At 51.2% G+C, this 14,788-nt stretch overlaps 1 protein-coding gene across 11 annotated transcripts in view; it reads left to right on the forward strand.

The window, feature by feature from the left end:
• Window positions 1-14,788, forward strand: part of LIPC (lipase C, hepatic type) — a 53,304-nt gene that overhangs the window by 18,986 nt on the left and 19,530 nt on the right. For 2 of the 11 annotated variants that reach the window (XM_084816595.1, XM_084816597.1), the window contains exon 1: window positions 12,599-13,893. The exons of 3 other annotated variants lie outside the window; for them this stretch is intronic. In XM_084816595.1, coding sequence (XP_084672721.1) covers window positions 13,824-13,893 — 70 coding nt within the window. In that variant the 5' untranslated portion in view covers window positions 12,599-13,823. Of the gene's footprint in view, window positions 1-11,832; window positions 11,973-12,463; window positions 12,541-12,598; window positions 14,389-14,788 lie in introns of those variants that run through there. 6 more of the 11 variants (XM_084816601.1, XM_084816603.1, XM_084816598.1 and 3 more) reach the window with 6 other exon arrangements.

The following is a 14,788-nucleotide window of genomic DNA, read 5'->3' on the forward strand; positions in this document are numbered from 1 at the left end:
CCTAATACTTGAACCCAGGTAACCCAGTGGAACTCAATGGTGGGAGAGTTCAGACAGGTAAAAGGAAGTCCTTCTACACACAGTGCATAGTCAAAATTGTGGAACTGGCTTCCACAAGATGTGGTGATGGCCGCCAACTTGGATGGCTTCAGAAGGGATCAGACAAAGGAGGAGAAGGCTATCAATAGCCACTAGTCCTGCGGGCTATATACTTCCTCCAGGATTGGAGGCATTGTGCTTCTGTATACCAGTTTCTAGGGAACACGGGCGGGAGGGTGCTGTTGCCCTCCTGTCACAGAATCACAGAATAGTAGGTTGGTAGGGGCCTATAAGACCACCGAGTCCAACCCCTGCTTGTGGGCTTCCTGTGGGCAGCTGGTTGGCCACTGTGTGAACAGAATGCTGGACTAGATGGACCCTTGGTCTGATCCAGCAGGGCTCTTCTCAGGGTCTTCTGTTCTTTTTGCCTTTCTTCTTCAGCTACTGAGCCAGCCTAAACTGTTAAAAATGGACACTGACAAGTTACTTAGAAGTGGTTTGAAAGATTGCAAATTAAAAGAAAAACCTATCTAAGTTATCATTTCAGCAGATATTGTAGTATTCTATTTTATTTATTTATTTAGAGTATTTTTACCCCACTCTTCAGCCGAAAAAGGCTCCCAGAGTGGCTTACAAAGGGTAATATTAAGATAGCCCCTGCCCTCAGGCTTACAATCTAAAGACACGACACAAAAGGAAAAGGGATTGGGAGGGAGGAGGGAAAAGTCAGCAAGTACATCGCTGGCCAATGCATTGGGCCAGGCTGGTTTCCCCCTTGTCATGATGCTCTTCCTGGGAGGCCGGAGGTGCAGCCTCCCAGCAGCCCTTGGGTCTCTGGCTGATGGATGAGGCCAGTCTGCAGACCCAGGGAACTGTCAATAGCAATTGGATGGGCTATAACTGAACAGATCACAGTATAGAACCATCGAATCTTAGCGTCGGAAGGGAGTGCATTAAGCCACTTTCAGATAACATGTCACACACACGCTCTCCAGCTGATTAACATGTACTATCAGCAGCAGCTAACAGGGCGTCATGTTTCAAAAGAGCCCAGACTGTTCAATTCATATGTTAGAGAAACCATGTTTAGGGAGCAAAGAGCATCACCAGCTGGCTCCCTCCAAAGACTTGTGATTCTGGGTTTGTAACAAGATGGACGTGACATTGATGCACCTCCGTTGGACTTGACCATCCTCATTTCTGATGCAAGTCCTCTCAACTGCCAAAGAAATTAGCAGTTTCTCTATTCTGGTTAATGTAAGAACATCAGAAGAGCCTGGATGCTGGATCAGACCAAGGCTTAATCCAGTCCAGCATTCTATTCCCACGGTGGCCCATCAGCTGCCCATGGGAAGCCCACAAGCAGGACACGAGCGCAACAGCACCGTCCCACCCATGTTCCCCAGCAACTGGTGTACACAGGCACACTGCCTCTGGTACTGGAGGTGGCACAGAGCCATCAGGACCAGTAGCCATGGACGGCCTTCTCCTCCAGGAATTTGGTTAGAGTCTGGTTCCCTTACATAGGTGAGAAGTATTATTTATTGAAAATAATTTCTAGGCCCCCTTTAAGGGTAGATTCCAGCCTTGCCTTCCCCAACCAGTGACACGCCAGATGGGATGGACTCAGTGGATGCTCTAGGTTTCAGTCAGAACCAGTCAGAACTCTACAGGAGCTATCCAAGGTGTTTTGCACCTTGGGTAGCTCCTTTAGAATTCTGACTGGTTCTCACTGAATCCAGAGCAGATTCACCGCCTCACTGACATCAGAGTCACCAGCCTCCAGTGGTTGGACTACAACTCCCAGCTTCCCCCAACCTTTGGCCATGCTGGCTGGGGGTGACAGGTATTGTAGTCCAACCCATCCTGAGGGCACCTGGTTGGGGAAGGCTGCTCTACTCAGCAACTATGAGCTAGTGAAGGATAGTGGCGAAGAGGAGTGACCGCTTCAGAGCTCTCCTCGTAGGAAGCCGCCCCCAGCGGAGTCAGGCCCGGGTCCACCTGGCTCAGCATTGTCCACTGGCATTGGCTCCCCAGACTTTCAGATGGGTTTTTCCTACCTAAAAATGCCTGGGATTGAACCTGGGACTTCTGCAGGCAAAGCAGGGCCTCTGCCACTGAGCTGCGGCCCCTCCCTGAAAGCCCTTAGCAAAGCCACTCTCTGAGCTTCATCCCCTCGGCCCACCCCACCACGGCCATAATAGGGAAAGAATTGGGGGGTTAATGTGTGCGAGGCGTTCCAAATGCTAACATAAAGCGCTGTATAAATGCTAATTAATATTAATTATTAAGAACTCTATGGGCAATTAGAGTGACATTTCCCCATCCACGTTTTTCAACTTGTCCATTTGCAGCTTTCATTTGGCAATAAAAATGTTCAGTAAAACATTAATTTTTAAATCACATCTTCCCATTATGCTGTGACATGTCTTAAGATGGTTTTAAGGCTCAGCCATTTAAAAGAACGTGCTGATCACACTGCAGATGCCAGCGTCTTTGTGTTGTTCGGGGGTGGGGGGGAGGCACCCTCCTCCAAGTAGATGCTGCTAACTAGATTATTCCCTGCACACTCAACACTCTGTGGATACTACAAAGGTTTTTTAAAGTGACCGCTGTGTTGTTGAGACAGGTGCTGAAATGAATTTCCTAGCCCAGCATCCCTAACCGGGATGCTGGCTGGGGGATTATGGGAACTGGAGTCAAACAGAGCTTGGGGATGTCTGGGCTAGCCCACTCGGCAGGTAGCTATGCCAATCAGCATAAAATGCACACACGCAGAAGCCAAAGAAGCGGTCGCCAGGCACGCTTCAATGCTGAAAGGGTTTCGCCCCTTTTAACCGCGGCAAGGCCCATGGAACAGCGGTGCTCACGCACCGCCGAGCATTCCGCCTCGAGTGCAATGCCGCTAGAAGACGGCTGCAAGGTCCGCCCGCGCTTCCATGCCCTGCGCAGAACAGGCGCGCCGCGCTCGAGCGCCGGTCTGAGCCACCCTCGAGCGCCGAGCGGCGGCGCCCAGCCCATCGGACGGCGCGCGGCCGCGAGCAGCCAGCCGCTTCCGCCGGGCCCCCCAGCGCCAAGGCAGGTCGCGGCCGGCGCCCTTAGCGCCCAGCAGCGCCCCCGCCCCGCGGCTCGGCCCTCCGCCTGCGGCGAAGCGGCTCCGGAGACGAGGCGGCGGAAATGCGCTCAGGCCTTTGAAAGCGCCTCGGTGGCAGCTTCCGAGCAGCTCCCTTCGACACTTCGGGGGAAACTGGAACCAGTCCGGTGTGGCTTTCACCAAAATATGACTTGTGCATCGAACCAAAAGGTCTCTTGGCAGCAAAGCGGGATCTCACGGGTTGGCTTCAGACGCTGGTGATGTAACACCCGCCCCCATCATCCTCTGGCGCAAAGCAGCCCCTCCAAGCGCAGTTCACCTGGAAGGAGAGAGCTGTGGAATTTTTGCCCAGCTCTGCAAAAAACCGCTCCTCTGTACATTCTCAGGTTAAGAACCGAAAGTGAAAGTGCCGTGGTATTCAAGCACAGTGAATTAACAGTACAGGGTCCCATTAGGTACAGCCTCCGTCGGGCTGGAAAAGAGCCCCGCTGCAGTCTTGTGTGGAGAGCCCGGCCAGGGAATTGCATATAACCCACGTTCATAGACTTGTTTTGTTGCCAGCACCTGTGTGAACCCTCGAACAGGGATCAAGCTTCACTGGGCAACACAAAAGTGTTTTCCTTTCCTCATTCTAATGCCCCCCAGACAGGCCTGACCTTCCCTCGGGGCAGCTGGAAGACACAGCCACAGATGGCATCTTGCAGGGGGTGGTGCAGGGGCAGCATTTTATGCTGTGCCCCACCCCCCTCTCTTGGTCTGAGTTTTTGGGAATGCTCGCAAGCTATTGATCCTGGATGGCCACAGCACTCCGTTAAATCATGGAAGAGGCACCACATTTTGAAATGGGGGAGAGACCATAGGGACATCGGACGCTGCCTTCTACCGAGTCAGACCATGGTTCTGCCTAGCCCGTTGTTATTGACACTGACTGGCAGCAATGGTGCTCCAGGGTTTCAAGCAGGAGTTTTTTCCCAGCCCTACTGGGAGATGCCAAGGATCAAACCCAGAATCTTTGGTACGCAAGGCAGGTGCTCTGCCACTGAGCTACAGGCACAGCCCCATCCACCATGGTACTGGGGGGGCCTTGTCCAGCAATTCTGCCTTTTCTTCCTTAATTGATCTGCTATGGTAAGGAAAATGACAAAAGAAGTGTTGGGAAAACATGGGAGGGCTCCAAATAGAAGACAACACAATCTGGACATCCCGCCGCCCTCCTCTGAAATTCCATGAATACAATTGCACAATGAACAGCCCATCAGGAAGCACTTTACGTCTGAAAACTAAGAAGGGTTTCAACACTGATATAAACGTAGATTTTTTAAAAAGTAATAGATTGCTGATAGCGTAACGGCTAAGAGGCTGAGCTCTTGGGTCAGGAAGTCCACGACTGAAATCTCACCTCTGCCGCGAACTCACTAATGGTCTTAGGCAAGCCAGACTCTCTCTCCCTCTCCCTCTCTCCATCTACAATAGTAGAAGATAATAATAAAGCTGAATTACCTTGCAGGGTTGTCATAAGGATTACAACTAGATAGCGGCCCAGTTTGCACATCACAGCAAACCAGGTTTGTTTGAACCCTGGGTTGTCGTGAACGAGCAGTTTGCTGATGCACGCCGCCCGATTTGCTCCCACGGGGAGCAGGAGCAGCTTTGTCCCTGGGTTGTTTGTCATGCTGTGCAGACCAAGGACTCTGGCTTGTCTCTCCCCTGACAAGCCAGAGAAATAACCTAACAACAAACCCAGGAAAGCTTACGCCATAATAAAAGTGTTGGCCTTTGATGTGCCCCAAGATTCTGTGCATTACTGATGTCACTCTGGCACTGTGGCACGAGAGCGTCCTCCTGCCCCTCAAGAGGATCCCTCCCTGTTCTGCACTCTCCCAAGCTCCCATCCAAAGCCCAGATCTCTGCTCAAAGGGTGCCTCAACATTTTTGTCACAACCTTCTAGCTGCATAGATCGGAGTCTGCAATGCAATGTAGCCCAATGAAATATGTATGCCGTGTGCTTATTCCAAAGACCTAATAATAATACTTCTGCTTTATTACATTAAAGACAGGCTGTCAGAATAGTTCACAATATTGCAGCAAAATGAAAAAGAGAGCAGAAAAAGGGGATGCCTAGAAAGGGATTTTGAGGCAGTAAATAAAAAGCATGGCTTCTTAGTTTTATTACGCTAGAGTGCACGGCTGTTGCGAATTGGATGCTAAAAATAAAGGCCATTGAGCACAAAAGTGGCCAACTTTCAATCTGCAGAAATGGCATTTCTGTCGTTGCTTTTTGGCCCAGAGTGTACATATTTCAATGCATTTAGCAGCAACTGGTGGCTTAGTAATATGTTAGGTTAACAAAACTGAAATAAGAAAGTTCTGACTGGAGCAAGGTTTCCAATATACACAAAGACATAAAAACAGACTCTGGGGGAGAGCCCAAGACTTCCAGATTTAATAAACTGTGTGGGTGAGATTCTACTAGAGCTTGAATATACAAGGTGGGGAGGGCTTCAGACTTTCTTCTGCACAGCACGGAAGCATTTAAATAAGCCCACTTAATTCAGGGGCTGTAATGGAAGCACTTATCTGATTAAAGACCATACCTAAGAGTTTGCTGGATGCCTACTGGGATGCAAAATGCCTTGCAGAATTTCTCCACTGACTTCTGTCTTGCCCCAGAAAGTTATTATTCACTTTATAACAAAGGTAGTTGAGCAGAATCTTGCATCTGATGCAGTAGGCTGTTGCCTGCAAAAATTAATTGGTTGCTCTTCCCAGCCCCCCAAGACCCTGCGCTTCTGCCATGTGCTGAGGAAAAACGGCAGGCTCCCCGGGTGTCCCGACTCAGTTCTCCCCGGGTGTGTGAATTAGCTTGCCAAGACCAGGATGCTGGTGTATCCTTGTCGCTGCTTTCTGGATGGGCGCTCTGATTATTTTACAAAGGTTTAAGCTTTAGCGTAATTGTCATTGCCTGTACTTATTGCATTCCATTTTCCTCTGACATCACTGCTTACAGTTCCACTCCCCTTTCTCTCACATACACCACCCTGTTTACTGAGGATAACACTTCATGCGTCTGATGGAGTGCACTCTACCAGTGGAGGCTGGTGGCTCAAGCATCAGTGGGGCAGTGAATCTACACAGTGCGCAATTAAACTATGGAACTCACTTCCAGAAGAGGTCATGATGGCCACCAATTTGGCTGGCTTTAAAGTAGGTTTGGACAAATTCATGGAGGAAAAGGCAATCAAGGCGACTGGTCCTGATGGCTGTGTGCTACCTCCAGGATGAGAAGCAGTGTGCCCATGTACACCAGCTGCTGGGGAACATGGGTTGGGGTGTGCTGTTGTGCTCGTGTCCTGCTTGTGGGCTCCTGGTCAACAGCTGGTTGGCTACTGCGGGAACAGAATGCGGGACTAGAGGGACCCTTGGCCTGATCCACCACTGGGGCTCTTCTGATGTTCTGATGACATATCCCCTCTCCCAGCTCCAGTGCTACAATCCTGCCATCCCACCCATGTATTTGTTCAGAAGAGCATGTTTATTCTTGAATGAGTTGCTGCTTTTCAAAGACAGAAGCTTGGTTAGACAATTGTATTTTGCTGAAGCAATCGTTCTTGCCTGGCAAGCTACTAGCAGGAAACTGAGCACCCCTGCAAATTCCACAAACCCTGGCACTAATAAGAAAAGGGGAGCAAAGCTATAACAACACATCAAATGTTTTTCCCCAGAAATGATCATTTTCTGCGTAAAAATTCACAACTAGAATTACCCCCACGCCTCCTCCCAGTCAGTACATGCTGGCCCAGCTAAAATGAAGGTCTTGCATTGTTTTCTGAACTCAAACCACCAGAGGAAGGGTTCTTTTGCAAGGAGTTACTGTGAACAACTCATGCTCTGTATATTCTCTTTGCCTGAAAGGGCCCTTACATTTCGAGGTCGCTAAAAGAGGCAAGTGGTTTTTGTCACATACAGGTTTCGGGAAGAACCTGTTTGGGTTTCTCGTGCCACAGGATGCGGGGCGGTGGGGAGAGACACCTTGTTTTGCGCTCCATCTTCTTTTGCAGATTAATGTAGTGACTCTAATCTAGAGTAGGCCATGCTCCCAGATGCCACTGTTATGGGCTTGTAAATAAATAGGACCATTTACAGGAGACACTTCAAACAAGATAACTCAGAGAAAGCCTTAAATGGGATGCATTTCTCAGCAGTAATTGAGGAAATTGGCATAACAAACATTTACAGAGCTTCGGGAGTTGCTGCTGCTGAACTGGCAAAGAGAGTAAATGCAGTCATCAGACTCAGAGACAAAACAGACACTGAGCCATGTTGCAGGCCATACCTGGCCCACACAGGGGAGCTCTTCACTGCAACCCCACCTCCAGTGCGGAGATGCTCACTGTTGCCAAACTGTTGTCAGTTTTTTCCACACACCATTCTAAAAAGTCCATCATCTGGTACCTGCTGCTGTTTAACTGTAGATCTCAGGGAACCTTCTGTATGCAAAACAGAATGTAAAACTTCTGTATGCAAAACAGCTCTACTGCTGACCTCTGGCCTTTCCTCAAAAACTCATGTGTTTCCAAAGGAACGTGCCATTAACCAGTTCAGATAATCTGAGAACCTCTTTTTGCCGTTCTGGTTTGTCAGAAGTTGATGCATCTGCCAAGTCCATCTAGACGTTGGTTCTACTGGATCCTCCCTATTAGGATCTTGGTGAGGATTGAAAAGATGGTGAAACAGAAACGATTAATCACCAAAGATGTTTTGGCCATCTTGTGTGGCACATGCAGAAGTAGTTAAAGTACTCGAGAGATGCGTCTGATTTTCACATCTGTTGCCTTTTAATGGAAATATTGTTGGCCGCTTTGTGAAAAAAGATCCATGTGAAGAGCTTTCATGAGTGGTGTAACACGCAAAAAAAGATAACTTGGAAGTTATGTTTTGTTTTGAAAAGAGGCAGCCCATCACACTGGAAGCACAGAATCCCAGTCTAAACCAGCAAAGCATTTTTTGTCACTCAGTAATTTATGTCTCCCAGTAGCAACGTATGGCTGTGAGAGCTGGACTATACAGAAGGCTGAGTGCCGAAGAATTGATGCTTTCGATCTGTGGTGCTGGAGAAGACTCTTACGAGTCCCCTGGACTGCAAGGAGGTCCAATCAGTCCATCCTAAAGGAAATCAACCCTCTCATTGGAAGGACAGATGCTGAAGCTGAAGCTCAAATATTTTGGCCACCTAATGCGAAGAGAAAACTCCCTGGAAAAGACCCTGATGCTGGGAAAGACTGAAGGCAAAAGGAGAAGGGGACGGCGGAGGATGAGATGGCTAGATAACATCACCAATGCAATGAATATGAACTTGAGCACGCTCCGGGAGAGAGCGCAGGACAGGAAGGCCTGGCGTGCTACGGTCCATGGGGTCACGAAGAGTCGGACACGACTGAACGACTGAACAACAACAACAACAACAATTTATGTCTAATGTGTTTGGGCAGGAACAGATTTGAAATAGGACTTTAGTCTCTGGGAGCCTGGGAATTACAATGATGATGAAATAAAACAGTGGGAACTATCTGTCCTGCAGTTTGGTAGAGCCTCTATTTATAAAAGCATATTTATACCAATTTTTGGTCCTAACAAGGAGCCCCAAAGTCATTTACAATAATAAAGCACAAAAAGCACAACAAAAATTAGAACGAAAACTTTAAAACCAAAATGAGCAGAGTTAGGCTCTCAATGATATCTTAAAAATCTTTCAAGTCACATGGAATAAAAATGTTTTTGCTGCCTGCCTAAAAGCCACCAGGGATGCAGCACTTCTCCCCTCCTTTGGGGAGGGGAGACTCCTTTATAGTTAAGCTTAGCATCAGCTGTTGTAAGGCAGGGCTGGTGTAAATACCAACGCGCTCCACTTTCAACATTTGCGGCATGGGTGAGCTGTAGGGTCTGGCCTGACTGAAGACGAGTGTTCTCTGGCATGTTTGTTGATTGGTGACTGATAATGCACATCTTTAAGACCACACATGTTCTCAGAAAGAGGATAATGTGCATCCACCGCAACATCCACCTTCAATGGCCAATTTTCTAGGGGCTGGCATTGAAATTAAAAAACGCTGATCTCCGACACTGTCAACATTCACAAATTGGAGTGCGAACCCCACCCCAATTAGAGGGACTGTGACTCAATGTTGGAGCACTGGCATTCCATGCGAGAGGTCCCAGATCCAATCCCTGGCTTCTCAAGGAAGGACTGGGAAGGATTCCTCCTGCCTAAAACCCTAGAGTGATGCTGCCAGTCCGTAGGCAATGACTGGGCTTGGATGATCAGCAGGGGAAACAATGCAGCATCAGCTGTTTTCCCCACCCCCATGCGTGCCAGTTGTGGGACCGGGATTACCCTAATTACTTGCACCGCGTCACGGGCTGCCATGTTGTCCAAACCTGGCGCATGGTGCGGGCAGACTGACTTTTCACCCACCCTACTACCCATGGCTTGCGGTAGGGGTTATAGGGTGGGTGAAAAGTTATTTGCCTGCACTGTGCACCGGGTTTGGATGAAGCGGCACAGGTAATTTGGGTAATCCTGGTAGCACGACCAGCATGAGCAGGGGAAACAACGATGCTTCCTCCGGCCCCCCGCTGCTCATCCAAACCCAGCCCCTGTTGAGTAGAGGGACCAGAAGTCTGCCTTGATTGAAGGCAGCTTCCTAGCTGAAGAAGGGCCGTGGCTCAGTGGTAGAGCCCCTGCTTTGCACACAGGAGGTCCCAGGTTTGATCCTGGGCATTGCCAGGTAGAGCTGCTAACAGCTAGTGCAGAAAATACTGAGCTAGGTGGACCAATGGTCTGTACGGTGGCCATGTGTCCTCTTTTACAGAGTCCCCTTTGTGAAGGCATCCTCCGTTTGAAGGGCTGCCCTCCTATTCTGGTTTAAAGATAAAGAACCATCAGAACAATTGCCCATCAACAGATAGCACCCGGGCAGCAGACTGGAGAGGCAGACACACACAGGTCACCTGGCCACAGCCTTCTGCACTATGGTGAGACGTACTGTATTTCTAGTTAAATTCTAATATTTCGAAATATGCATCTATACATATAAATGAATACATGTCAATTTTATGCAAATCGGTACAACAGTTTGTCCTCTTTGTTGGTGATGCATTTCTTCCTTTTGGTGATTCGTAAGTGGACACCTAGCGGCTTGGCTTTGTATAAGGCAGCTTCCCATTGCTGTAAGACTGGAGTCGTTGGCTGTGCGATGCTGTGTGCCTAGTGTGGGGCAGGTCTGTTCTGCTGTGCTGCACATACACTGCAAGTTTACTCTCACCTCTTAGCTGCATACCTTTGTACCAATGGACAAACCACAGTAAAGGCCACAACACTGGAGGAACTGAGTCTTGCCAGTCATGTCCTATCCAACATACGCCACGTAGACTGCCCCCCCAGCACCCAGCTGTGCATGCCCCCAGCAGCAAGGCCCTCAGAGATGATGGCTGTCCCTGAGACCTTCCCATTTCACCAGGACAATGGCCCTGGATTATTTACTGTAACTCTTTGTCTCCCCTCTGTTCAAAGCAGGTTACGGCAAAAGAGAAACCTCCATAAAACAAATGCAATCGTGAATTGTTGAAGTAATGCATAAAACTAAAAAAAAAACTGTTTCGAAACCTCCCCGCTATCCAGGTGGCTCAGCAGCAGCCTTGACACGAGCGGGCCAGCCGTCGCCGGCACACGGCTAAGCTCCCCTGCGCAGGGCCAGGCTCGGCTCCCAGGGTTGGGGCTGTTGTGCTTTCGCAGGTCAGGATTGTTCCAGCATTTTCCTGTTCTTTTCTCTGATTTTACAAAAGAAAGCAGTATTCTGGCTTCTTTCCCTGCTATGTTGGCATCCTCTTTCTCTAACTCTGCAATGCAGATCCGATGCCGAATTCGTGGCTTTTCAGTCATTTCGTTGGAACTTGGCACAGCACTGGATTACCTTGCAGTGAGTGGGGCCACAGTGCAGAAGGAGAAAGCAGGATGCTGTGGAGGGGAGATGGTTTCTCATGACTCACATCGTGTGGATATTGTTGTTGCTTTTAACCAGAAAACTCTGAAAACTCTTGCATCTACTACCTGACCCAGTGTTCAGTCTTTGGAAACGCCTCACTTAAAAGTGAAAGAGATAAACAACACTTATAGCCATTGAGGTCTCAGATAGATAAATATGGACAGAACGAATGAATGTCAGTTTGACCCCAGCAACAGCAAACTGACCTTGTGTGCACATCCACCTATCTGTCAGTCTTTACCAGGAAGAGGGCCTTTTCTGCTGTGGCACCCTGGCTGAGGAATGGCTCCCTAGAGAGGTTCACCTGGCACCTGTGTTGTATTCCTTTTGGTGCCAGGTGAAGATCTTTTTATTTTCCAAGCCTTTTAGCACTCTAGTCTCTTAGCTCTGCTGTTTTAAATCTGTATTTTAAATCTCTGCATTGCTGCTAGGTTTTATTCTGTTTCTACTTTTCTATTGTAGTTTTAAGCTTTCATATTTATATTATTTTATGCTGTACTCTGTGGTTTTAATTTTTGTGAATGCCCAGAGAGCTTTGGTGATTTGGGCAGTATAGAAATTAAATAAATAAACCCATGCTTCCATAACAACCCATGATTCAATGACAACCCATACCCAATCCATACTCTGGGTTGTCATTTTATGCAAATCAGGTCACTGACAAGGCAGAGTTCAACAAACCACACCAGGCCAATCCCTTGTAGAACTAATCTTTCAAAGTTTCCCTTTTCATATTTTGGCCAACCAAGCCGTGGTGCATATTGAACCGTAACTACTGGATGTCACACAGATTTGGGTAACTTTTTAACTAATTAAGTTTAATAAACCATTAATGAGCTTCCGCCACGCACTAAAGATGTGGTTGTTCAGGCAGGCAGTTGGGGTTGGTTAGGGTAATTTTAGAAATGTGATGTTTTTAATGTTGAATTTTATTGTTTTGAACTGTTTTTAATGTTGTACATTGCCCAGAGTGGCTGGGCGGCCAGCCAGATGGGCGATTAATTAATTAAAACCCAGGAGGAATAACCAGGCCTGTCTCTCCCGAACGAGAGGCCTCAGCCCGTCGGCCTCTGCAGATGTGGCTGGATGCCTTGCACAGGCCTGCGGCAGGTCCCTCCTAGTCCAAGGGAAAAGGGGCTGAAGAGGAAGCCCGGGTGGCAGGCGAGGGGGCACGGCACGGCTGATTCACCACGTCTGAATGCAAGACGTGAACAACGTTAGGCGGAGGGCACACTGATCTGCCGATGCCCGGGTGTGGCCCACTTTGGGCGGGGGAGCCCTCTGCTTATTCCCCGCAGTCAGAAACTGAGCAAGCAGCCGAGCTCCCAGAGCCGGAGGGCGCGCGGCTGCGCTAAGAGCCGGAGGCAAAGCGCGCGGCGCGCGCGGAAAAGGAGGGGCGCGGGCTTGCGGGCACGGGCGTTCAGGGCCGCGCGGGCCTCGGCGCGGACCGGCCGCGGGGCGCGGTGCTCCTCGCCGCTCTCCCGGAAACGGGATGCCACGAGGACGGCACGTTTCGCTGCACGTGGGCAGAACCACCCCGCCGCACGCGCGCACCCTGCTGCAGGGCGCGGGGGAGCCTGAGTTGCTCTTTAACGGGCTTCCTCGCTGCAGCCCTTCCCCTCCCGCGCTTGTCGCCCAGTTCGGCCGTACGGATGGCAGGGAGCGGCGCGATGCCGTGGCCCCCGCGGCGACGGGGCGAAGCCCGGGCGCCCCTCAAGCGAGTTCCCCTGCCCCCGCCAGCAGCCGTCCGCGGGCCCGGCCGGCCGCCAGCGTCGCTCGTCCGGCTCGTGGTGACCGCGGGCCTCGCCACGCCCTGCGACCGGCCCCGGCCCCGCGCCAGCGCCTCCGGCGGCCCAGCCGCGGCCTGGCCAGGAGCGCGATCGGGCGGGGCCGCAGCACCACGCGACCGGCCGCAGCCCCGCCGCTCTCGGCCGCAGCCGGGCGCTTGGAGGCTCCGCCAGCCCGATCCGCAGCCGGGCCGCCTCCTCCGCCCGCACGAGGCCTCGGGCCCGCCGGACGCGAAGTCGAGCAGGCCCGGCCCGGCCGCTTCGGTCTCAGCGCCCAGCTCATCCGAGGTCGGGCCCGTCCTGCCCAGGCGCACAGCGAGGCCCAGGGGCGGCCCGGCCCGGCGCAGGAACCGGAGGCCCCGCGGCCGGCGCGGCAGCTCCCAGCCCAGCCCAGGATTTAGCGCAGGGCCCAGAGCGCGGTCCCGCGGCTGGAGCTCGAGCGCGCTGCCCCGGCGGGGGCGGAGAGCGGCGGGGGTTTCGTGGCCTGGCCCGGCCCGGCCCGGCCCGGCCGCCTCGGGTGTTCTACGGAGCCGCAGCCCTGGCCCGGGGCCGCTGGCTGCTCCCGGGAGGGGCTGCTCGGGCATGTTCCCCAGGCCTCCCTGCTCGCCGGAGGAGTGCGCGGCCCGCGCTCGGAGCCAGCGGGCAGCAGCGCTCCTGCCACTGAGGACGGCGCGGGATCCAAGGCGGAGGGCCCCGGTCGCGAAGGCCCGGCGCCCGGCTCTGCCTCCTCTTCCGAGGCCCTGAGGACTCCCGGGCCTTGGCCCTGGCAACCGACAGCCAGCGAGCGCTTCACGCCGCCGCCGCAGGAGACTTGCCCGCCAGGCACGCGACGCTTTCCATCCTGGCGATGTCGTTCCCAAATGCGTGAATGTGGCACGCTTGCCACGGGCTGCATCTCTGCAATGAGTTTACACGTGGTGGCAACCCCAGGTTTGCCTCTGTGAAACATGTGGAGCGGCCTAACTTGGTAGTTTACAGAGACATCGCAGCCAGGCTGGTGTCTGCTCACCATGTTCATGGCAGAAACCTGTGAGCCCCAGCCTGTCTCCCGCCAGCTTCCTTTAATTCGTCCATCTTCCTCCCACATTAACTTTGCGGTCGATGAAGTAATTCCCTGGAGCATCCCATGTTGTTCCAACGTGCCATGGGAAGGACCAGCCCATGTTCAGCACCAAAAGAAAAAGACGTACATTCCAAGACTCCAAGAGCCTTAGGCTACATGTGTGCGCCCATGCACACGTGGAGCCCCTGTGTGAGGGGGCTTCCCCTTTTTCTCGAATGTGAGGTTGAGAGCCTTTGCCTATATGAAGCTGAAAGAGAAAAAAGGATGAATAGGGCTCTCTGAGTGTACGTCAGAGACCCTGTGCTTGCAGGAGGTTGCTGGATCAGAGGGCTTTCCTTTAAATAAATGATACTTCAATAAGTGTAATTCTAACTAAGAATTTATTTTTAATTAAAGTGATGAAAGGAATAGCTTTGTTCTGACATGGCTCACAGCTTTCCTTACAGCCTCATGTGGTTAGTGCTTCAGTTCACGGCTGCCAATGAAGTCTTCTTGTTAAAGTCGTATCAGGGTGCAAATCACATGAGTGCTTTAGAAACTAAAGGGCAGATGGATGGAGGAAGTAAGAAGTTCAGATACAGCAACATATAGGCCCCAGAAAATAAATGGAAGTTTGCATCTGGTTCTGGGACACACCCAGTACTTTAAATTAACAAATCAAGGCAAAGTTACGGAAAGGAAAGGAAATGGCAAGGGCCAGCAGGGGCAAATGCCGTGTTCCTTGGCTTGCCCAGATGATGCAACTGGCACAGCAGAAAGCAC

Source organism: Heloderma suspectum, chromosome 11 (genome assembly GCF_057233095.1).
Source record: "Heloderma suspectum isolate Gila_16-S chromosome 11, 16-S_ref, whole genome shotgun sequence".
Taxonomy (NCBI): domain Eukaryota; kingdom Metazoa; phylum Chordata; class Lepidosauria; order Squamata; family Helodermatidae; genus Heloderma; species Heloderma suspectum.